Source organism: Mycteria americana, chromosome 2, assembly GCF_035582795.1.
Source record: "Mycteria americana isolate JAX WOST 10 ecotype Jacksonville Zoo and Gardens chromosome 2, USCA_MyAme_1.0, whole genome shotgun sequence".
NCBI lineage: Eukaryota > Metazoa > Chordata > Aves > Ciconiiformes > Ciconiidae > Mycteria > Mycteria americana.
This window is the reverse complement of record NC_134366.1, coordinates 118,873,784-118,898,919: the sequence shown is the minus strand read 5'-3', so window position 1 is coordinate 118,898,919 and position 25,136 is coordinate 118,873,784. Positions and strand designations below refer to the sequence as shown.

Below are 25,136 nucleotides of genomic sequence, written 5' to 3'. Positions count from 1 at the left end.
TGGTGATTGTGTCAGAGATGATGATGAGGGTGGAGTTCACCTCCATGTTTTCTTCATTGCTGGTACCCACAATCCCAGCAGAAAGATCACAACTGATGTCTTAATAACATGAGCTGGTAGAGCTTGAGAAATTATTCCCTATGGTTTTCACTGCTTTGATTTTAAATCGTTTTTCAAGTTGAACATCTTTGGTCATTTATTGAGATCCTAAGAGCTAAGAATTGCCATAATTTTGCCATTACCTTTGTGGAGTTAGGTCTTTAACTCAAATTCATTGTCAGACACAGGCTTTTACCACAGAAAGTTTGATGTCCTAGTAATGTTTTATTTTAATGCCAGCTGGAAGGGAAGAGTGACAACACCTCAGGAGAAACAGGCCTCACTGCTGATGCAAAGGGAGCTTTTAAAAGGGAAAGAGAGGAGCACAAGAAACTTCTGGCTGAGAGTCATGGTGTGGTGATGGACCTCCGCTGGCAAATCCAGCACAGTGAGAAGAACTGGAACCGGGAAAAGGTGGAGCTCCTGGACAGGCTTGATAGAGATCGGCAAGAGTGGGAGCGTCAAAAGAAGGAGCTGCTCAGGCGGATAGAGCAGGTAAGGAGTCACCTTGGGGTGAGCAATGGCTGGCTGCAAGCATGAGGCCTTGCACCATTACTACACTCAGGCCAAGGTCAAGAGACTGTATTAAGAAGCAGCACAGGAACAGTTTTGGTTCCTTGGCTACATCAGTGTTTCTCATGCTACAAAACAGTTTACACACACAAGGGAGTAAAAGGAAAATGCTCATAATCCCTATAAAAGACCACTTATGAGAAATCAGCTCCAGGTTAAAGGCCATTTCCTGCCTCATTTCAGTTACCCCGGACAGGCATGGTCACATCGATTCACTGTGTTTGAAAGCTTTCGTGCATCTCTTGGTGCTAAAACGCTCAGTCCCACATGCAGGGTTATTCAAGGTTTGACATACAGCTTCCTGCCAAAAAAGTCTGTTCATCTGTGAATTAGCCACCAAAGATGCAGCTGCTGCGACTATTCAGTCTCAACTGAATTCTTTTTCTCTAGCAAAGGAATCCAGGGGTTAGCATGAAGAGCCCTGACTGATAACAAATAGACAGCTATCAATACTAAATATTCAGAAGACACATCTGACCTTGGTCACATGAATTTTGTACACCCCTCTGCTATCATTTGCAAATCAGATAATTGCATACCTGTCCCCTTGTTATTCGTGCCCATACGCACTTTTATCTACTTACTGTTAGAGCCAAATTATACCTAATGGATTTATTATCTGGCTGGATGCCACAGAAAAAATAAAAAAGCTTAATGAGGGAGGGTTAATACACCATTTTTGACTGAACGTTGTTCAGCTCTGAGTCATGCATTCCAGGAAAAGTAAGAAAAACAACTGAAATTGTGGGTCCTCAATTAACTGAATACTTTCTGTCCTTAGGACATCAGAAGTGGAACTTCACCAGATTTGTGCATGCTCTCTAGGGAGCACTACGCTTGAATGAAGTACAAGTACATTTTTGAGCTTCTTAATTTAAAAATATCAATAAACTGTATTTTGGAATTTTTTATCTCCCATTTATCTGAGGGGTTTTGTGTATTCTTCCTGCAGCTTGTTGACCTAGCCCTTACGATGCCTTTATAACGCAGACCAGTAGTACGTCTCCTAAGATAAAACAACCAACGCAGATAAGCTAGGAAGGCTTGTAGCAGAGCTCTCCATCCAACTCACCTGGTTCCCAGGGTTCAGTGGCAGAAGATGCCGAGTTCTCCATGGTTGCACTGGGCTGGTTACCAACTGCTGCGTTTCAGTGACCAAACTGCCTCCTGTGGATCCTTCGTGCAAAATGGGAATTAAATAACCCTCAGAAAATTTCCCAATACACTAAGGATGTGGACACAAACTTCTCTTTGGAGAGTCACTGGTACCTCTTTGGATGTTTATGCTGCTGTCCCTATGAACTGTATTTTTTAATATTATCTCTTCAGTGTATCCTCAATAGCTTGAAGGACTTAACCTGGTTAAACACTGCTTTTTCTTTTCCCTGGAAATGGGGTTCATTGAAGGAAGTGATAGAGAAATCCCTATTAATGTTACCTAGCCTTTAATTCTCTTTAAATTTGATGTAACCTCTCAGTGTCATCTTGGGAGAGTCTACAAAATATCTCTTAACTAGTCCTGGAGCTGATTTGTTACTATTCTGAAATCTCTAGGCTTCAACTATATATTTACTGTACAATAGAGTTGTACACAGAATTAGCAATAGACGGGGAAATAAAAAATATTATATCAAGCTAATTTCAGAGGACTAGATGATCAGAAACAGCATTTGAAATCTTGACTACCTGCCTGCAAAACTTCATAACTCCATCTTTGCTTATAATCAAACATTTCCCTGTGTGACAGGAAGCTTCCAAATATTTGCAGGCTTTTAGTTGAATATCCTCTCAGATCGCAGTCATGCCCTGCTTTATATGGAAACAATTAGTATATCTCTGAAGTTCTTCTCCCCAGGGTTTTTCTGTGTGTATTCCATGTATGGCAATACGTAGAGGATGAGGAGACTACACCAGTGTGTGTGTTTGAAAAACAGAGAGCAGAAACGTGCGTGCCAAATTTCATACTAATGCTTTATGCCTGTCTGCTTTCACACAGCTCCTGAATAATACATGTATGATAAGGGGGAAGCTCACAGCAATGTATAAAATATATAAAATACTTTCCTCTGGATGGTTATGGGAATACTGCTCGCATATAAAAAACATGATGGCCTACTTTTTTTCAGAGCTCCAAGTTGTGGGTTTTTTTCTTTTCAAGTACACTGTCACTTTGTTTTCCCTTAGAGAATGCCCCTCCACTGTGCTCCTAAAGCTAATTGTGCACAGAGCACACTGACAAATATTTAAACCCACAAAATCACCTGTATGAAATGTTGTGTGTTTAAAGGTATAAACACACGGGGACTCAAAATCATTAGTCAGTCTTGAAAAGTTAGGCCAGTCTTTCTCACTTTAATTCTCCTGTCAGCCATCTGAGATTCAGAGAGTGAGCCAGTAAACTGCACTGTTTTCTCATAGAGGTTCCCAGATCATTATCCTTACAGGATCTCTGAAAATCTGGAAGGACTTGCAATTGGAACTGTGTATACAGAAAACATTCAATTACCATTTCTCCTTGCTTTGGGTCTTGCCCCATATGCTGGGTAATGGACTCCAGGATCTCTTGAGATATACCTTCTGACCTCTACCTTTATAGGATACCTTAAATTAGCTCCTTCCAATAAAACTTTCAAATTTTGTATATCATGAGCAAAACACTGAAGATGCATTCACCTTTTTGTAGACCTGAATCAAGCAAAAATCTCACTGACTTCAGCCCAAGTGCAAATGTAGTCATTTGAGACCTAAAATGTTTTGATCTACATTAGGCGATACAATGTCTGTTTATTTTTCCAAACACATACAACAAGATTAAAATAATATGTTTTGTAGGTCTTCAGTCCCCAGGGTCCTAGGGAATGGCTTGCATTTGCAGGTTATTGTCAGTAACCTGAGCAGGCTGCTCTAGCAAAACATCAGAGTTACTTATCAGATTCCTGCTGTCATTCATCATGTTTGAAAATATCACTTACTTCATCTATCCTGTTGTATTTAAAATTAAAGGAGAAGTTGATCACATAATCTAATTTTAAGATTGGCAGTAGTTTCAGTTTCACTAGTGGTTCACCCTCTCTTCACCCAGCTTTTGCAAAGTGTAGAGTTAATAGCTTTGATGGCCCTTCTATAAATATGCATTTTCTTCAAACATGCTTTGCATGCCTAATTCCTCCCTTTGATGATGCTGTTCTGTACAAATAGTCAACTTTCTAGCTATGCAGTAGGGCTAGACAGTCTTTAAAACAAAGCTTTTGTCTTTCGTTAAGTGGAATTTTCCACCTCTGGAAACAAGTCATGTACATAAAAGTGCAACCTTTGTGTTGCTGACCAGAAGAAAAATGTGTTGTGTTTGTTTTGATGAGACTCCAAGTCACTCACCTTCCTTGAGCTTAAACTTCTATTGCTTTAGGATCTCATATCAAGATTGCGTTTAAATAACAGTCGGTGTTGATTTGTTTCTTTAAAAATCAGATTGCAGACAGATGCATTATTTTGTGTATATATACACACAGTGTGTGTATGTATACCTATATATGTAAACAAGCAAAACTATATATATACACATGTAATCACTCAAAATCCCATGAGTAAATAGCATCAAAGTCCTAGAGACATCTCCGTTTACGGAAGAACCAGTGCAGCAAAGCCGGCGTCCCTGGAGCCAGGCGGTGATCTCAGCCTCCCCAAGGCACGGGTGCCTTGCTCCTGGGGAAGGATGAGTTCTGCAGAATGCCATACGCTACGTAAGTAATTGCTGTTCGTTTTAATTTGCCTTGTCTCCAGCTTCAGAAAGAAGTGAGCCCGCGAAGAGGAGGTGGTTTTCTGTGTGACCAGAAGGAGAGTAACCTTCGTCCATTTACAACCCAGGGGAACCTTCACGTGCCTCGTTTGATGGGGTCAAGATCCTACTCTGATTCAGACGCCATTCAGTTTGACGATCGGTCACTGTCTAAACTGAAGGAGAGCGATCGGTGCAGCGCCACAGAAAACCTCTTTCTGGAGTCGCTGTCTCTTGATTCCCCCGATGAGTCTGATGAGCACCGGTCTCGGCAGTTGGAGCGGGAGAAATTCTTGACCGGATTATCGGAAGTATGTGCTCTTCTACCTTTCATCAAGCTCCCATGTTGTCTCATGTCAGAATTGGTACAGAATCCGTGCTATGGGAAGAGAGATATTGTGTCATGGGCACTGCTTACAGTTACCCAGTAGTGAATTTGATATGGATGAGATTTCATTCCTTGTTATGAGCTGATTAGACCAGTGTCAATCACCTGAGAAACTGGGAGCCAGCCTAAAGGCCCCAAAGGTTACCCCACCTTGTGGCCATTCATATTGTGTATGATAACTATATTTGACACAATATATTGGTTTAGAAGCTCTTAAATTTGTTTCAGTTGTAAGTAGACACATATATATGAAGAAATATGGGCTACATTTTGTTAATAAAGCAGAAAGTGCTGTAGAGAGACACTTCTTGTTCCATTGTGGTTGCCTTCTAAATAGATTAGCATGAGTAAGTGAGAGGAGATATTCAAAAAAATAAAGTTGTTATTCATCAGCAAAGTACCTACCCTCAGACTACACCATAAAGCTATAAAGATGTAAAACGCCGTGCTAAGAGATGCCATCGGGCCACAGTGAATGTAGTCTGTGTCCTGCTAAAGTCTGCACCACCGCAGGCTTACTTTCACCGGTTCCAGGTCTTCACAGGTTTATACTGTTGCTGTATGAAAGCCAGGGTCCCCGTCCCCATATGCTGGTAAAAAGTAGCCTGTGAACTGGCATATTATGTTAGTGGCACTGAGAATGTTCACACTAACCACAACTATACGCTTTAATGGTTCCTGTGAAATTAAAAACACATTACAACATCAAAACGCTAATATCTCCTTTATTTTCTATTGTTCCTTGAATGTTAGTGGCTGTTACAGAGCAAGAAGCATTCAGAGACTGCTGGAAGTTAAAATTATCAAGCAGGCAGCACATTGCTTGATGCAAGTTTTGAGTACTTTCTTCTTGCCTGAAAATTCAGATTTGTGCACATGAGTTAGGCTTGTGCTCAGAGCACGTAAATACCGGTTGGGTGGACATATTATAGCAAATAGGGAAGCAGAAGCTTCCCAGTCAAAGATGTATCTGTGTACTCTGGCTTGAAAATTTGACCACTCTGGAAAAGAGTTTGTCAACAGGTCAGATCTCAAGCTCCCTGCAGGACCAGGTTCACTGGTGTGCCTTGACTTGAACATGTACGCCTGTGAAAATTTGACCCAAGCATTTCTTTGAGATGTATAACATTGTTACTTAGCTAAAGGGTTGGGAAATCAAGTTCTTTTAGAGGAAGAAGATAAAAAAAGATTAAGAGAGGCAAGAAATGTGACCACCTTTCTTACATTTTAAGTAGCTGTAGGTACTTGTGTGTTCCAATTAGATTTTCCTGCCTCAGTGCCATAAATGTACAGCTGGTGGTATGGGATCCCATATTTCTTATTTCTTAGCTTTTATTTCATACATGTCCAAGTGCTCACTCAATAGTGTTGGTACCAGTGTTTTGTGTTTAATTTTGATTGCTGTTTTCTTTCCTTCAAATTCAGTCTGATATTTAAGGAAGGAGATGTCTCTTCCCTTTTCTGTTTTTCAGACTTTACCACCATTAACAAAAGTGTTAGCAGCAAAATTTGGTCCTCAGTGATATTTGCATAGCTTCTTTCCTTCAAAGCATGTCTTAGTGAAACCTGGGCAAAGTCGTTTCCCCTCAGAGGGTTTGCTCAGGCGAGACTGATTGGAGTTTAATGAATAGCTTAACTGAGGACGCAGAGAGGCAACTGCAGCCTGCTGACTGTTCCTCTCCACTGTATTTTCTTTGTGGTACCTAACTGCAGTAGAAGTCAATCCAGCCTTCAGCCTGATTCTCCATTTAGTTAGGTCAGATTTACTCTGTAGTAACTCCACTGAAGCCACCAACATTATTCCAGACTTACACCAGAGTGAATGAAAGGAGGATCAGTTTACTCCCAGTTTTTCCCCTGACTCTGGATAAATACCAGAAAGGTATTTGCTGAGTTAAGCGGTGCTCTTTTTGAATAGTCACAATTGAAATACACTTCAGTGTTGGTAATGTTCTTGATTTCATGAGGTCATATAAAAATAATAGGTACTAATACTCTTTTTTTTTCCTGATCATATTTTGTATTCCCTAGATATATTGTTAGAAATACAAGCAAACAGTTAAAATAATAACTGTAGAGCAATTGCCTTAGAAGTATCTATTAAAAAAACCAACTCATTATGGGAATTGTCACAGGGAAATAATTGCCATAAAAACATCTTAATGCCGTTAGCAAGCTGTAGGTATTGCCCCTACGAAACAAGTAATAGTCTTCCCACACGTCTAATATAGCTAGCTTAATGAGTTTCGGCTGGTGCCATTTGTTGGTTCCTAGAGAACATATAATGAAGTCTTATGTCAAAGGACCTCGGTTTATCTCTTATTTCAGCACAGCTAGGTCTCTGGCATAAAGCAGATTAACTCCACAGAACAAATTCACTCCCAAATATATGGTCCAAAACAATATATTGCACACATGGAGAAAAGCCATTTGCAGTTTACTTCCATTTGTGATTGCACGGCACTATAAAAGTTCAAGGCTGTTGGAGATTTGGTGTACAGGCTTTCCCTGTGCAGTCTGTTGTCCTGATGGGATTGCCCATTCTGCTACCCAGGTACAAAGGGAAGGATATTCCCACTGGCAATTTAAGATTCCTTATCAGAGGAAAAATTAGCCACTTTTTAGAGACAAACATAGCTGGTGGAACTAACTGAAAGTGAATGGCAAAACACCCACAAGCTAATGCCACCAACAGGTTCAGAAATAACTTATGTTGTTTGGTTCTCTTTTTCTTCAGGAGGAAGAAACACACAAAGGAAATCTTCAAAGGTGAGTAAAACAGGGAAAAAAACAGCAAATATTCAGCTGCCAGAGCTATAGCTCTCTGGAGCCCAAACCACAGAGCCAAGGCATAGCCGTGCCACCTCCTGCAAGCCAGATTAATGGATTTACCCAGGGATTAATTTGTCTCAATATGCTTCTGTTCTACTCTGATTAACTTGGGCCACATTCAGCTGTGGTGCACAAATGCATGTATGAACGTGCATGAAGCTGCAGCTTACATTGGAGGGTATGCCTACCTTAGCAAGTAGTGCAGACCTGCGGACATCGATATATAGAGGAAGACAGTTGGTGCTGAGGACCTGATATGCCCCTGCATGTCAGGGATATTTTGCTTTGGACTAGTTCTGGTCTGATCCTATGGGTTGAATACCCACCTAACCCTAGAGTGCATTAGTTGTGCTTCTGGAGATTATCTTCCAGCTCACTTTCATGCCAAAGGAACCCAGCTCATGCTCTCTGAGCTTGCCCCCTGATGCAAACCAGAGCATCCGAATAGGAGATCCACTTCAAAAGCACACTCCTGATCTCACCTAACTCCCTGACATAGATGCACCCTAACTGCAGCTGGTGCTGTTGATTAAAAACTCACAGTGTGATTTTACTGTATCCTCCAGATCACTGATATATAAAACCCACTGCTTGCTGAATCCTCACCCTCAAGAGTTACCTCACTGAGCCAACTCCGATAACTACGCTCATTTGCATTTTTAAGTAGTCCCATTCAGAAAGCTTCTTTTGTTGTTTGATTTTTCTTAATGCAAAGCTGTAGGACAACTCAGCTGAATACTTGTGATTTGTATGAACTAGCAAAGTGTGGGAAAGCCAAGAATTCGGCATTACGGCATAGCGATTCCCTTTGGTTGAATTATAGCACGAGCTCAACTCACCAAGCCAGTTCAATGTAACAGCATCTAGGCTGAATGTCCCACATGGCTACGCACCAGCTGTGCAGCCTGGGCAATCTCGGGAGTGGAGGTGGACTTGCTGATTTCCCAGCAAGTCCGAAATACTCCACACTTGCTTTGAAAAGTGTGCCTCGTATTGTCGCAAAGACTCATTTTCTGTGAATGGTATATTTGTGAAATGCATTCTACTGCTTCATATTTCAGACATTTGCCAAGCAGTAATCCGTGAGAAAGCAGTAAATTAAGAGCCATTAATAAACCATTTGGTACTCTTAATGACACATCAGGAATGCTTCTATTTCACAGCTATTTTAAAAATAATAAAAGGGAACTTTAATGAAAGAGAGGGCTACAGTGGTTTCATACATAAGCATATAGTGAAAGTCAGGTTTCCTGAGTTAGTTTGCTGCTGAAAAAAAGTCGTTCTGTGAGAGTTTCCAAGCCTATGAGTGACACTCTCGTGTTCCCCTCTCCAGGGCGATGTCCGTTTCTTCCATGTCAGAATTTCAGCGCCTGATGGATATTTCTCCATTTCTACCAGAAAAAAACTTGCCTTCATCCAGCAGCAAAGATGACATAACCCCTCCCCTGTCTCCTGATGATCTGAAATACATTGAGGAGTTCAACAAAAACTGGGATTACAGTAACACTAGGAACCATGGTGGGGCCACCGAGAAGCCTGCTGAAGGCTGGGCAGAAAGGACAGAAATTGGGAAAGCCGGGAATGATCCTGCTTCAGATCCCTTCCAGGCATCATCATGGTACCTCACCACCAGTGTCACTATGACAACTAACACCATGACCAGCCCGGAGCACTGCCAGAAGCAGCCAACGAGGAGTCACGGTGTAACCGAAAAAATGGGAGTTCGGGTCTTTCACAGCCCACCAGTTGTCCGTAGGTTTGATAACTCGGTGATAGCTGGCAGCGAAGGGAAAAACCAGGTTGAGCCAGACTTCCTGTTTTCTGTGACCAAAGCTATGGGGAATGTTGCTGAGACAAAAGGTGCTTCCTCGGATATGTTTGGAAGATGGTCTTGTGACCTGGCCAAACATCATAAGGATTTTCTGGAGAGTGGTCTTCATCCCATTGAACGTCCTATTTGCACTACTGTGGGCTTTGCCTCACCCTTGCACAGCTTGGAGATGTCCAAAAACATGAGTGATGATATGAAGGAGGTCGCTTTCTCTGTCCGAAACGCAATACGCTCTAACTCTAATTCAACAGAGCCTCAGTTTAAGGACACCGCCTGTCAAACCAATGGTATGAGAACGACAGGGACACAGACCACCCAGACGATCAGTGTTGGCTTGCAGACGGAAACCCTGCGCAGTATCACCAGCAGTCCACACAAGTGTCTGACACCAAAGGGGGGGTCCACGCCTGTCTCTTCACCATCCAGAAGCCTAAGAAGCAGGCAAGTGACCCCCGTCATTGAAAAGGTCCAGGCTAAGTTTGAACGCACATGCTGCTCCCCCAAATACGGCTCTCCAAAGTTGCAAAGAAAAATCCTTCCCAAATCAGACCAGCCAAATAACCGGACTTTGCCTGGCACACCTCAGAAAGGATTCAGTGAGTCTGCTTGGGCTAGATCAACTACTACAAGGGAGAGTCCCGTCCACACCACCATCAACGATGGCCTCTCCAGTTTGTTCAACATTATTGACCATAGCCCCATCTTTCATGAGACCTTCCAAAAATGCCCCAGGTCTAGCAGCCGGTCCAGGTCAGCAGAACCCAGACCAGAACTGGGCCCAGTGCAGGAGCCATGTACAAATGCCCGTGGCAGATCACCCAGTCCTCTCCGGTTGGGGACAGAGATGCAAAAGGAAGAAGGGACTGAGGTGACAAGTATCAGGCAGGACTTATCTGCTCCTCCAGGGTATACACTTACAGAAAATGCTGCCAGGATCTTGAATAAGAAACTTTTGGAGCATGCCTTAAAGGAAGAGAGAAGGCTACCTTCACACAGCCCACCAAATCTTAGCAATGACAACAGCACAGGAGAAATTGTCAAAGTAGATCCAGGGTCCATAGAGGTAATGAGTTTGTTTGTTTTTCCTCCTATAGCTAAATGCACTCTTCTGTGAACAAATGCATTATGAGATCTCTTGCAGTCCTAGTGAGTAATTTACAATGAATATCCTAGTCCTGTCATGGTACCACCAGCAAGTCCCAGTCATGAAACTATTGGATTAGTCACTGAAGAACTCGTTAAAGAATTGAGTTTCTATCCTGACAGCTTATCTTGCTTGAAAGCATCAGAAGAGCTTTATCCTTTACAGGATAAAGATGCCTTTACAGGATAAAAATGGTTCTCCCCTGAATGACTGGGATAAGGGTTTTCTGTCGCAAAACACATAACATGTTACAGATGGTCTAGGGACTCTAGGTTTGAGTAAATTTCTCTTTTATGCTGGGTGGAAAGGTAGACTCTTTCTCCTATACAAGAATGGGTGTTAACAAGTTTGACTAAAAATAGCCTCTACAATACCTTGAACCAAAACTTCAGGGACTTCAGCATACCTTTTCTGGACGTATCTGATTAAGTTTGGCTTGGGTCTGTGAATGTGATTAAATGGCATGACATTTGGTACTGACTGTCGTGGCCTCACAAAAAAAGGAAAAGAAAAAAAAAGATAATCAACTAGTCTAAGTACATATGTACGTAGTGTTTAAGAACTCTTTATTGATATTTTGCTGTCAACAGTGTAACAGTCATCATCTGTCTCAGCAGGTATGCCCAAGTATTGGGGGTCAGATTCTCAGGTATAGTAATGTGCTACAGCGATCAACAAAAAGAAGGGTGTAATGATGGACAAAAGCTTTCAGTTATCAGTGTCTAAGCCTCCTGTTTCTGGTGAACATTGGTGCACATGAGAGCGTTGCCCTGAGGAGGCCTGGAGAAGCTGAATTATGCCCAGCACACGTCGTCTTTCTGGTAGAGCACTGAGATGGCATGTGCCCTGCTGGTCGGTGATACTCCCCAGGGCAGGAGCCCCTCATCCTCTCTGCCCCTTTAGCATCTGGAGGTTTCGGTGGGCCCCAGGGCAGCTGCTCCTCCTGGACCCCTGCACACCCCAGACATCCCACCTTGGCCTTGCTAGGCTCCCTCCTACCACTCCTGCCTCAGATAGCCTCAAGGGAAGGTTCAAACCCCATTTTCTAAGGCAACATTTGGCTTGAAGGATTTGTGGGAACCTGAGCGCTGAGATTTTTGGTCTGCAGTTTGCCTTGCACTAGCGGGTGGTTCCCAATGGACAATCAGTTCCTCTTTTGTAGGTACTGCCCAGAGGACATGATCTTTTTTGCCTAACAGAGGATCCAAAGCTGAGGATATATTCCCTATATGTAGTTTAAAGGGATATAAATAGGGAAGTTTGTACATATAAAAGAGAAACCACATGCACAGTATAAATAACAGTGAATGAAAGTGGGCTTTGTGCAGAAACCTCAGAGTGAATAAAAGCAGAAAGCAGCCTCATTTATTTGACTTTTTCTAGCTATCTCTGCATTTTGTCCTTAGTTCGAAATACTGGGAATGCACTACCGGGCCTTATTAGAAAGTGTGCTGCACTCTTACAGGTTCAGTGCAGCTTTGCCTTCAAGGCATCCCTGGAAATTCTTTATTTCCTCCTGCATCTTTTAAATGTCTCAGCAGATTTCAAGTACAAGTAAACAGATGTCATCCCACATCATCACAAATTGCTGTTGGCAAAATACAACTAGCGTCAGTATCTGAGTTTGATGCACAGAGAGATTTGTGTCAATGCTGTTTAGCAAAAACCCATTGACCACCAACCTGGCAGAAAATTGCTCCTCTTTTGAATTCTCAGTATCTTTTGCCTAATTTTTTGAGTTCCGAGCCTCAGAGCTAATACTTGTTTTCCCTTGCAACTCTTACTCGGTTGTTATGACTATTGTCTAGATGCACAGGTTATGATCTTAGGGTGGTCCTGTCATTTCTCAGGAATATGCATTGAAAAGGAAGGTGGTGGGCATTCACACGATGAGCTTAGCTTTTTCTAGGTGAGGTGATGCTCTGCAAGATGTACGTAATGGAGCACGGGTTCACTGCTGAAAACAAAAACGCAAATAAGTTTGGACTCTGCAGATGCCTTGGGTTATTTATGGATTACACTGACCACACGAATTACACTTTGTACAACTTCCACTTAGCACATACTGTACAAAGCCAGATGCAGCATTTCAGCGAGTGATGATCTTGGAGGAGGCAGGCTGTGCTTGGGGCAGCGTCACATCAGCGCTGCCCCTACCACCCTCCTGTAGGTCCCTGCTCTGCTTCCCCCTCACCTGTTGGGTTCTGGCCAAGACAAGTGACCTTCTTACCCCCAAACGCTGCCTTGTTTCTGCAGTCATGGCATGGTATATTAATGACTTTTAGACTTGCAATGGAGCACCTGTTGGTGGCTTTTCTTTAAGTTGAGCTTCTGAGTGGTTTAGTTACGTAATTTTACTTTATATTCGTGCTGCAAATATGAAATCTAGTTCATATATATATATTTATATATTTACATACATACGTACCTGTGCATGTGAGTGTATATGCATACATAGGAGTAATAACTCTGTATTTTCTCACTTGCCCAGAGCTGCTTACAAGCAAGTTCATATCCACCCAGTGCAGCCTGGTAGTGTCTTATCCTGCTAATTCACTAAACCAGTATCTTACTTGCATATCATGGGATTTATAAATATTAGTGTTAAAAATACAGATTAGCATTACCTAACTAACAACGTAAGAGCAGTAGGAACATTTTTCTTACATGACTAGCAAGGCTGTAAATCATAGAGGTTACACAACAGTCCTGGACTGGGGGTCAGACCCATTTCTGGAGACGGCGCTGGGAAGGGACCGTCCACATGGCCCCACAGAGGAGAGGGCAGCTGCTGCGCCCTCTGCTCACCGGGGCAGAGGAATTGCCCCACACTTGCCGCTGAACCGTTCAGCATTTGAGGGGGAATGTTAAAAAGAAGGGAAGGTGTTGTCAGAATTAAAGTGCTTTTGCTTTAGTTTGAGTCTCCCATCCAGTGTCGCTGTTAAATAGGAACAACGGAGAAGGGTGAGGCAAAGGGCTTTCATGAAACCTGAGCAACATAAGCACAAGCGACATGAGAAACATAAGCAACATAAAATATCAGTCGCTTTTTCGTTTGTTAAAGATTTCCTAAGCAGAAATTATCTCGTGAAATCAAACGAAGGAAAAAAAAATACAGCTTTATTCCTCTTTCACAGTAATGTGTTTTTTCCCTAGCCTTAATCAAGGTTGGCAAAGGATAACAGATGTCTTTCTCTGCTGAGTAGAAATGTTTGGTTTGTTTAATGCTACGTCCACTTCTAAGACTGTGTTAGGATTGTAAAGGGTTGGTTTGTTTGCTTCCTTCCTTTCTAAATCTTTTTCTGCTAGTGGCTTATCTTTGATTATTAGTTTCCTTGTGATAACAGTGGTAACATGATCTGAATGGGTAGTGACATCTGCAGACTTCTTCCTTGCTGACATGAAATCTTCACTTTAAAAAAATAATTGATTAAAACAGTTCTTTCCAACCTACTTGCTTTCTTTTTCTTTTCTGTCTGTTCTGTCCAGAACCAAACTGTCTTATTAACTACCCCCTGGGGACTCTAACCCTGCCTGCCTCACTGCTGTAAGTCCTTTCTACCTTGTTTCCAGAGCTTTCCGAAAGCGGTCATTTTTGAACGTGTGGGTTAACGAAGGGAAATAAACGACCACAGCTCCAGAGGTATCGGCACGCACCTGACATCCCTGTGGGGTCCTTCGTATGTGACGGTCAGGAAGCACTCAGGGTAGGAGCCCATCTGCTGTCTCCTGCGGCAGCACGGGCTATGAAGAGGTCACACTTAAGTCAAAATTCGTGCTGTTGGGTTTTTTTGTTAAACTTTAAAACACTGGCAAAATGTAACACCAACATAAAGGTATGCAAAAATGTTGGGGAGGGATTCAGATTTATAACAAACATCTTTTTTTTTTTTTTTTTTTTGACAAATACACAGCACTGCGCAGGGCTTCTGGCTGCCCTGGGCTGCATTCCCTCCGGCCATGGCTACAGCAGCAGGAGGAGAGGGCTGCGGAGGGGGCTCCAGCCACCAGCCCGTGGCTGACGGTCACCTTTGCTCATTAAGCTGTTCCCAGCCCAGTTTCGGCCAGTGGCTGGGGTTGCCGCAGCGGAGGGAGGGAAGAATCTGTGCAGACATGAGCTATGACCATCCACGCTGCCTCAGAGCCAGAAAACTTGTTTTATTTATGTATTAATATAGGCATAGCCACGGTGGCTGACAGCCTGGCTTAGGCAATAGCTAGAAACCAAAGCCAGAATGATCTTTCCCATTTTCAGTGTCCTGGCTAAGAAGTGCCACCCACACCCCCAAGCAACCACCAAACTAAATTACCCACAGGATATTAAATTTTTTGAAACATTTCTAGCTATGACAGCTACATGTGGTAAGTGAGGAGGGGGTTTCACAAACCATTCCGGACAGTTTCTTTGTCATGACTGGGTTTCCTTAGCCCACGCCGAGGAAGCCACACTGCAGGTGGGGGTGACTGACTCGGCAGTCAGCATGTTGTAAGATTACGCTGCCAGTCACTTCTTGGCCCTGGAGCAACATCCATCGCAAACCCAGCCTTGCGTTGTGCTGGGCGTGTGTGCATTACAGACAAGACGAGCTTAACCCTGCCGTTCGGTAAAAGCTGACCAACATCTGCCGGCGTGCTGGAGAGAAGCTTTTGAACTGGGAGGCAGCAGTGGAAATAAATTTTGTTATCGCCATGCTGACTCTCATTTATTGCTATGAAACTAGGATAAAGCAGCCAGAAGCAAGCAGTGCTATAGAGATATCATTTTAAGCCGCTGTTTAGAAAGAGGCTAAGACAAAGACCCGCAAATCTCATAGCCTCAATTCACTGTGTTGCGCTGCCTGTGAGTATCGCTGCGCATATGGATTTCTCTTAACAAATCTGAGTGTAGTGGCAGCTTTCACAGACCATATGTTGCCCCAGGCGCAATGGGATAAGGTGAAGTAAGGACACGGAGTCAATCTTCTTGTTAGCACCGATTTATACTTCAGCCTTACTGTTGTTTTAGCGAGGGTCGTTGTGAAGTTTACGGCGCAGAGACGGGGCGGGGGGCGAGGATGCAGAGAGGCAGCGGTGCAAGCCTAGGCTCCGTAGCCCCCGAGCAGCTTCTGCGACGGCTGCCTCGTCTTGCTCTCTGCGAGTGCCGAGGGCAGATGAGCCCAGCGCTGCCTCGAGCGGTGAGGTGCATCTGCTGATCACCCTGTTGGCTGCGTATCGCCCGAAGGCAGCGAGGTTCCCCTTCAGAGAGGCTTTCCCAAGTCTGACGATGCACTCTCTCTGAAACACACGCCTGCACAAGCTCTGTTTCCCGTACCTCAGCTCTGTGTCTCCAAAACTGATCTTTCTGTCATGTAACATTCATGTTTGGTCCTCCCACGGCAACAGAGAGGTTCAATGGCATATCACCTTGTTTGTTCACTGCCAATCACATCATGTTACCTACTCCAATATTCTCCATCCCTAGTCACGTTTCTCCTCCTTTGCTTCCTACTGCATCGTTCTGCTGCTGCCTTGCTTTCCCTGTGCCTTCCCGTGCCAGAGCTTTTCCTTTGCATTGCATTGTTTCTGGTCTCTCTTCTCATTTATCACCAGTTTGTATTCTGATTTTGAGACTGGTTTTTATTGAACTCTCCTGTCCTCTCCAGTGACTGCTCCTCAGTGTACACATTCCTATAGGTTGACAAACTCCTCTGATTTGCTTTTCTAAATTACCAAGTATGCAGTGAAATTTAGAAGTTTGGCACTACAAGACCGGCTTGCTCCCACAATCACTCATCTTGATGTAAGGAGCGTTCAGAGCGAGGCAAGAGGCGTAGCTGTACTATGAGCAAAGTCCATAAATATTAGAAGAAATTACCAATTTAGTGCCAGGGTGAAAATCACAGCTGCAGATTGTTTCTAATCGCAGAGGCAGGCTAGCCGAGGCTGAACAGTGGAAAGTTGGTAGAGGAACAAAATTTCAGGTTTTTTCCTTTCTGTGAATGTCATCTTTAACATACAGTACCACTGAATCCTGTAATTCAGGCTTCAGCAGCTGGCAGTAAGGAGTGACATTCCAGAAGATGAAATCTGTAGGTAAGCCTCATCTTTAATCCAGCTGGAAATCGCAACTGGTCCCGCAGTCATTATTCCGCTGCTAAGAAGTCTTTCCTGCATGTCAGTCTGAACTCTGAAGCAGACAAAAGGAGTCGGTGGTTGATTTTCACCGCACTTGCAAATGCCGAACCTGGGCCTTTTATGCCAGGTCAGCACTTAGAGCAAAGTGATGAATAGTGGATTTTCCTGAATTATGTTGCAAATGTGCTTTACAGCTCTTCTCTTTCTAGCACAAGGAGAATTAGCAAATGCAAGTTTGTCAGCTACTCGGCTCACCCCAGACCTCTTTCCTTCATTCTCTCCTTACCTGTTCCATAAATCACAGACACACATGCAGATACCTGGAGCCCACACCCAGACAGGTGTTCGCTGCTTGCTTTTGTCCCGCGACATGACAGATGCTTAGCTTTAGTTTGAATTTTTTGTTTCTTAATTCTTTGCGCATCCAGACAGCCTCTGATGCAAGTCACTAACCGCTGTTTTGCTCTCTTGGCTGCCAAGGAACTACCTTGTTCTGCACTAGCCCCGTCCCTCCAACCCTGCTTCTCCCGGCCAGAGAGACCAGCGAACCGGCGCCCACCGTCGCGATGGGCTTCACATTCCCCTACGGCCTCACAGTCACAGTCCACCAGAGACCTGACTTCCTCAGAGGAGAGCGGAAGCACGGAGCCGCTGGCAGAGACCCCCAGCCAGGGAGGCGAGCCGGCCTGACTCCGCTCGGGATCAGGGGGCTGCGACTCGCCTCCGCCAGGTCCCCCGCCAGCCGTCTCTGCCACAAAGGAGAGAGCTCCGCTTGGAGAGGTCAAAGAATGTTCTCAGACGCAGCTGCTGAATGTCCGACCTGGGAAACAGAGGTGTTTCTAGAATGAAACAGTTAATGTGCCTGGAATAACTTAATTTTTTTCATAGCTGAGAAAACTATTTTTGTCTCCATCTTTTCTACATACAGTATATTAACAAAAAAAAAAACCAAAAAAAAGGGTAAAAATGATATAAAGTAAGATTTAAAATAAAATGTAAATTAAGTTTTAAGGGAATTTGAATACGTGCTCGCGCTCTCTCCAAATACCGACTGCCTTTTGGTTATATTTGCACTGTTATGTTTTCGATTTTGGTTTGGGGTTTTTTGTTTTTTGTTTCTTGGGTTTTTTTATTTCATGTAAAACTAGGGTCTTAAGTTAATTTTATTCTATTTTAATGTCAGTGTTACCGGTTTTTAAAAGTAAGATTCTTAAAGATGCCTCAACTGTCTGAAGCGATACCTTTTAAGTAGTGAAGCCATTAAGCTAGTTCACTAGACTTGTATTAATTGAGATGGAGGGGAATACAGGTAAACACAAGAAGTGTAAAAAAAAGAATGCCTCAGAAAGTCTTACGGAGTTAGCTGTAAAATACACCTACAATACTTGACTTGCATGCCTCTGGGTCCTCGCACTTTAGTGCATGTACATACCGCTACTGTACTTCTACCATCACATAAATGTGAGTCAATCTGTTTCACTGTAATATTGTTGTGAATTTACCTGTACTGTACTTTTATTGTTGGTATTCTTGCATTGACTATACAAAAAGAGTTTTTAAATTATTGTTAGCGGTTCAACTGGCTATGTACAGTGTTTACTGAGAACTTCCTTCGTTTTGGGAAAACCATGAAGATCTCTGGGCATACTAAATTGTAACTGGTCTTGTTTAAGAGTCTGTTGGAGCCCATGTGAAGTGGAAATAAAACCCTCAGTATTTACAAGCTGCTCGAGTGCTTTGTGATTTTTTTTTTCTGATGGTACTTCCCAGGTTCATTTAACTGGGGAGGGGATGGGGACGACAGTGAGGAAGCCCCCAAACTCCTTTACTCATAAGGGAAGAAGAATGCTTCTTTGTACGCAACAAATCATGACAAAGCCAAACATTATGCTGTGCTCCACAGACTCCTGCTGTAAGCACTGGATCAGGCCATGGGAAGGTTTCTAAATTCCCTCCCTGAACTCTGCGAAACAGCTGCTCACGCAGATAGCAGGACCCATCTTCTCAGTTCCTCTGAGGCTGTATGGCTTGTTGCTTTCAGTCATTCACGGGAGTGAAAACCAGCCAGCTAAACATAATACCAAAAATATTACATGTCCCATGTTAATCCAAGCTTATGTCTTGTCTGCATTATACACAGAGAGAGACCAATAAAACCAGGGCTTTTGTAAAACTGGTGGCTAACACTGGGAAGTAAATGCAGCCGAGAATTCACACGCTTCCAAGAGGTGGAAGCGTCTCGAGCTATTTTGCCTGGGACCATCTGTTTGGCCACATGATTTCTCTGGGAGCCCCAGAACTGCCCTGACTAGTTATCCCATCCCTGAGCTGGCTCGTTCCTGTTCGATTTCCTTTGCCGAGGCTTTCTGAGGCTCGTTTGTTGAAGAGCACCATCTGGGATCCCTAGAAGCCTTCCTGGTTAGCTCTGCTGAGCGATAAGCCCCTTGCATCCTGTCCTGCTGTGTCACGGCTGGCTTTCTAGGAAGTTTAATTCAGCTGTTGGATGAGAACAAACCCGCTAGCTGTTGGGTCAGCTCCCAAATACCAGCCAGTTGAGGTCTGATTTCTCCCACATCTGTTAGGACCGTGGCTATTAACCCAGTGTCAAAATGTCACCTGTGGGTCATCATGAAAATTGCCACTTACCAAGACAGGTGGCAACTGAAAAGTACTATTGTACCGGCCAAAGCAAGTGGTATCCCGTGCTGCTCCTGAGCCGCAATAATCATATTAGGTGCTAATTGCCTCCCCACTTGTCTCAAAGCCCCACTGCTAGCTTTTTTTGTGAGCGCTAATTTGACCCCCCCAAGTCTGCACGCTTAAGATTGTCCATGATGGCCACTCTACTTGCTTGAAAACCTTGCTGCAACACTTTGCTGAATTGTTGCAATGATTTCAGTTTGGGAGCAGAAGGAGGAGCATGTACAAGTGTTTAGAAGGTCAAAAAAGAGTCGCAGTGGTTATTCAAGAAGACTTGAGCCACCACTGAAAGATCCTGGTTTGTTTTCAAAATCTTAATTACCGGGAGCAGCTTTGCAGGGAGGGGGCGAGGGGTTGCTGCTTCCTTAGAAGCTCTTTCTCCTGGATGAAGTAAGTTAAAGTTGCAAATGAACAAGCAATGTTGACTACCAGCAAGTAAAAATGCTGTTCTGTTTCTTGTGACAGCTGTAATTTTTTTTTTAACAATGCAGAAGAAAATTCAAGTGACTGATTTGTATCTTTGATACCAGAAAATGGTATTTGCCTTTCAAATCAAGAATACACCAGCCTGCAGAATTAGCTGCTGGCCATCCTGAAATAGGAAGGTCTGTGAGGGTAAGCAGCTGCCTGTGGCTCGACAGGTAAAGTGCTTATGAAACAGCAGGAATCGCTGAAACAAAAGCGAGACAGCAAGCAACAGCGAGGAGAAGGTTAAGCACAAATATAAATTCTGTGGATGATCTTAAAAAGAATCACGTTAATTAAACATAAGGTCCTTTCTAGTCTAATTAGCAAATACAGCGACATCGAGAAATACCATGTTTCTACTGGCTCTTTGGAAACACCAGGGCTTTTATCCTCCAATATGGCTGTTGGTGGGGTTGGGGGATTCCCCCCCGCCCCTGCATTATTCCAGCATGCTCCATAATTACTTAAATAAATCATAAAATAAATGACAGGTCTGTGGTCCATCTAAGGTTATTTTTAAACGTTCTAAGAGAAAATGAAAAGCCTTTTTAGAAGGTCTGCAGCTCACTCGGTATCTGTGTGGTACCTGAATTATTGCCTCATGAATAATCAGGGCAGGAGAAGCCTCACAGATTGCCACACAAATTAGTGTAAGGGAATATGAATACGTCTGTCACAGCTTTGCCTGACGAGGCTGAAATAGATAGCTGGATTTCACCCAGGGGTTTGTGGTGCCTGAGACGATGGCCTTGGGATATCGCCTGGTCCTGCAACACAGCGGGGATCAGGAGCAGGGCTGTGACACGTGGCATCCCTCCCAGTCCAGCCAGCTTTTTGGGGGGGCTGCAGCACCCCAGGGTGTTGGGGTGTTCCTCCTGCCACAACACTGCAGTGTCCATGTGGGCACCATGAGGGGGAAAAGCCACCCCTTTCTCGGGCTTTACTTCATGCCTCTCCGCAGTCAGCCACCCCCGACACACTGCCCTCCCCTCTACGCACCAGGCAGACATGGATCCATACCACTGGTAATGGTGTGCAGCCCCTTAGCTCACCTACCCAAGTCCACAAGGAAAGACCCAAAATAGAACAACATGGAAACACCACATCTGTGTTGTGCCTCAGTCCCTGGACAAGGACCGGGCTTGGACCATCTTTCCCCACCGCTCCGTTCCCCTCACATCCCACTCTGCACAGAGGAAACCTCTGTGCACGTAGAGTACCCCAAGGCTTGCATCTTCCCCCCTCTTCCTTCCCTGAGTGCCTGGAGCCATCAAGATCCCTCACGCTGTCTTTGGAGGTACCACATCTCTTGCTTGCTCCCTGTTTTGACTTCCTTTTATGTAAATCACTGCAACCTGCTAGACTATTATTAAGCTGCTGAGTACATATAATTTTCATATGAAATGACAGCTAATGCCTTCAGTCTCCACATAGCCCAGCCTGCTTTCTGGAGAGGCTTAATGGCTTTAGGCAAAGTCTGCTTCCCTTCCCTGTTTATCATCTTATCCATCTTGCAGGAGTATGAGACATTCTGCCTTCAGGCTTGGGTGAGAGAGATTACTGCCCTGCTATAGACGTCTCTAAAATAAAAAAAAAAAAATCATCTGTTGCTCAAAAACACCTTTTTTTTTCTAGCAGAGCAGATTTAGGACTTCTTCTCTCATTATTCCTTCTTTGCTGGTGTACAAATACCTTCTGGAGGGCAATCTGGGCATCCTCTGAAAAAAATGTGAGAGAAATCCTGACAGGACTTGATGGTCTGGGCAGGATTTTGCAGGTCAGGGAGGGCTCAACAGGCTGCTCAGCAAAGTCAGTGCAGCCGCTCGTCTTGGAGTTGGCCTGAAGAAAGGTGGTGCTCCCTGCGGAGTGACTGTTTGGAGGCAAAGGTGGGGCTGGGGCTGCACACACCCAAAGCAGCTCCTCAGAAGTCCCTGGTTTGGCAGCGAAGTCCCTGGTTTGGCAGCCATCGGTTGCAGGTTAGAGCTGCAGGAGGTCGAGGGGTGGGTGGCAGAAACGCTCCCTTGCTGGGGACGGGACACCCACGTGCCTGGGTTAGTCTTGCCCAGGGTGATGGACTGATATCTGAGGAGAGAAGGTCAAGGAAAAAAAAATTAAAAAACAGTGTCCTTGGCAGCTGCAAGTAGGTGGATATCTGAATGAGAAGAAAGAAGGTAGTTTGGATATTGAGTTTTATATGTCTCTTGATGGCAATAAGCCTGGCTGAGCAATGTAAGCAGACACTGCACTAAAAGGGAAGAGTGCTGCTAGGCTATGCGATTTGAAACCTATTAAATGCCAACAATAGCAAATTTTGGTTTGTCCTGTTAAATCCCTAGATTTTTTTTTTTATATACCTTAATTGTACTTTTTAATCCCTACAGTAAGACTTTAGAATAGATTTACACAGAAAAATATCGTGGAACCCGGTACTCTCCTCATCCTCCTCCTGCTTCTCTCCCCCACTGTGATCGCTCTGGATTAGGCTGCGGAAAAGAGAGCGGAGTGCAAGTGGACAGGCTCATCCCAAAGGCATTGCTCAGCAGGCACCTCTTTCTCACTGACTCGGTTGGAAGCAAATTGGCTCCAAAATACTAAGCCCTGCAGTAACAGGCAATGGGGCACAATTTTTGGGTGTTGAAAAAGTTGCCACTTTACATAGGAGAGGAGTGGTCCGTGTATTTTAGCTACTAAGAATTGCAATGTTAAGTGCTTAGGCAATTAAGAACATAAATCTCATTGATTTTCTGCTCAGGGAAGAGACCTAAGTAACTTAGACACTTTGAGAACTTTTATCGCAAGTCTCTGACTACCGCTTCAGCATGTCGGTCTTTAAAATATGGCCTCGATTCCTGATGTTGTCTGAGAGAAGACGTGTATTGTGTTGTTCCTCGCTCGATTTTCTGCATGCTGCATTGGCAGGACAGAAAAAAAAATCCACTTTGCATATATGAATGAGAGGAAGAACAATAAAGGCCATGATTTTGTCACAGCTATTTCCATGACAAAACCAAAGACTTTTGAGAGGTTATTTTCTTAGTACAATGTCAGTGTGGTTTGTCATGGAAATCACATCTTAGACAAAAATCAAAGCCCTGGCTTCACAAATTATCTGTGTTCCCCTCAGTCTGTGATGCCTCTGACAACACCACAGCTTCACTACCTGCACATAAAATGCAAGTTAAATATATTGTACAGGCATCTTAAGTGTTTTACAAGTAGGAATTGATGTGTAGTCATATTTTAAAAAGCGTATTAAATGTATTTTTTTATAAAGTAGTAGGACCATGAAATAGCCGGGAGGAAAACAGCAATAAGAAGTCAGAAAAGACAGAATTAGCCCCTGGAAACCAGCGCCCTGAACTGTGTTTGGTAAATAACAGGCCTGATTCTGATTTCTCAGGGAGCAGCCCTGGACCTGTGACTTGGCTGTAGCAAACCCTGAGTTGTGCTACTGCATGGGAGGCCACCCAAGGTCACAGACCTTGCCTGTCTAGAACACTGACAGTGTCTCTCAAAATCAGTCTGTGTTTGACTGACAGGGAAACCTTGAGCTGATGGAGCTGTTCTGTGCCGTGTTTGTCCAACAAGCCCTTAAGTTTCCAGCAGGATAGACTGACCTGCCAAAAGGCGACGTCCTGAAGAACACAGTGACACCCAACGGAGGAGAAATGGTGAGATGCTATTCCCCGAATTATACAACCCTTTTCACATCAAGAACAGAAGCAAAATTTTTTATTCAGAAACCGCAGCACTATGATATAACACCTCCTCATGTACCTGGGTTACTTTTACTCAGCAAATAATTAGCACATCTTCCTAGCACAGAGCTAAATAATTTAGCAGAAACATTTCCCTGCTTAGGAGAATCTGCCTGAGCTCCTGGCCGGCAGGTCTGGATGAGGTGACCAGCAGCCCTCCTGATTCACGTCAGTCCTTCCTGAAGAACCAGGGGAACCTCCTTTCACTGCTGACCCTGTCCCACAAGCACGGCTCAGCCACCACCGGCTCCCAGATCCAGAACTGGTTTATTCAGCCAGTCCCACTACCGGGGTTTCTGGTTTCTCCCACTGGAGTGAGTTACCCTGAAATCACCCCAATGCCAGCGCAGAAGATCCCTCCAGTGCTGGTTCTTCAGGTTAGGCAGAGGCAACTCTGAACCCCAAATGGAGCCAGGATGGGGAACAGAGTAAGGAATTAGCCCACTGTTACCTGAGGCCACTCCTGACCTGAATGGAAAAAAAACCACCATCCTACACCAAAATTAAATTATCATTTGAGCTACTTAGCAAGTTAACTAAATTTACCATGACCTACATACCAGAAAGTGTTGGTTATGTGGAAATACTTCTTTCTGTGGGAGTCAGGTCACTCAGTAAAATCTAGTTTAAAAATCCACCCACACTTTTCTGAAGCCTCCATTGGTCTTAGAGCAGAGAATGGCCAATCTGAAGAAGCAGCGAGACATTTTTAACCTTGACATCTATTAGGTCAGGCCTGCAATGATTTTAGTCTCTTGTCAGGGTAGCAGACAATGCTGACAGATGAACTGATTAGGCTTGGTGCATATTGCAGCGCAGACGCAGTAATTACAGCCTAGAAACAATCATTTAAACAGAATGCATTACATGCAGAAAGTTCATTGCCAGCTGCCTAGAGGCAGCACCTCCACGGCTGCTACTAAGAAATAAAACATATCAGGCAACGCATTGGGCATTAAATCTTTCTAAAAGTACATCAGCTAATGAGAAACCACTTACAAACAGCTGATATAGTCACAGAAGATAACACAATTAAATGTATATATCGAAAACCATCTTCTAAAGACAGATAAAGATGCATCCATCTATCTATCTATCTATCTATCTATCTATCTATCTTTAAAACAAAGTCTATTTTATCCTTTTACATCTAGTTACATATATGTATATATACAGGGGTAAAAACAGACCCCTAATAACAGATACCTTGCACAGTCTATAAAACGGCCTTTTCCAAAACAGGGCGGAGGAGATGGCCTTCAGCCCAGCACTGAAGCCGACCAGCCGGACTTTTCCACACCTCTTACCATCGTTTTCCATCCCATATCAGCATCACTCAACTTTTAACCGCAGACTGCTGCAAAGCTGGTCTTTGGAAATAAATAGCTGAGTCACCACATAGTATTTGCTCTGCTGTTTTTAAACGGTATTTGTGTATAAAAGCTCAGCTCAGC

General features: G+C 43.8%; 1 protein-coding gene across 5 annotated transcripts in view; it reads left to right on the top strand.

The window, feature by feature from the left end:
- The window catches only part of MTCL1 (microtubule crosslinking factor 1), a 111,310-nt gene extending 92,838 nt beyond the window's left edge, over positions 1-18,472 (top strand). For all 5 annotated transcript variants that reach the window (XM_075494387.1, XM_075494385.1, XM_075494384.1 and 2 more), the window contains 5 exons: positions 340-594; positions 4,453-4,758; positions 7,573-7,604; positions 9,001-10,561; positions 17,237-18,472. In XM_075494387.1, coding sequence (XP_075350502.1) covers positions 340-594; positions 4,453-4,758; positions 7,573-7,604; positions 9,001-10,561; positions 17,237-17,446 — 2,364 coding nt within the window. In that variant the 3' untranslated portion in view covers positions 17,447-18,472. The remainder of the gene's footprint in view (positions 1-339; positions 595-4,452; positions 4,759-7,572; positions 7,605-9,000; positions 10,562-17,236) is intronic.
- The last annotated feature ends 6,664 nt before the right edge of the window (positions 18,473-25,136 follow it).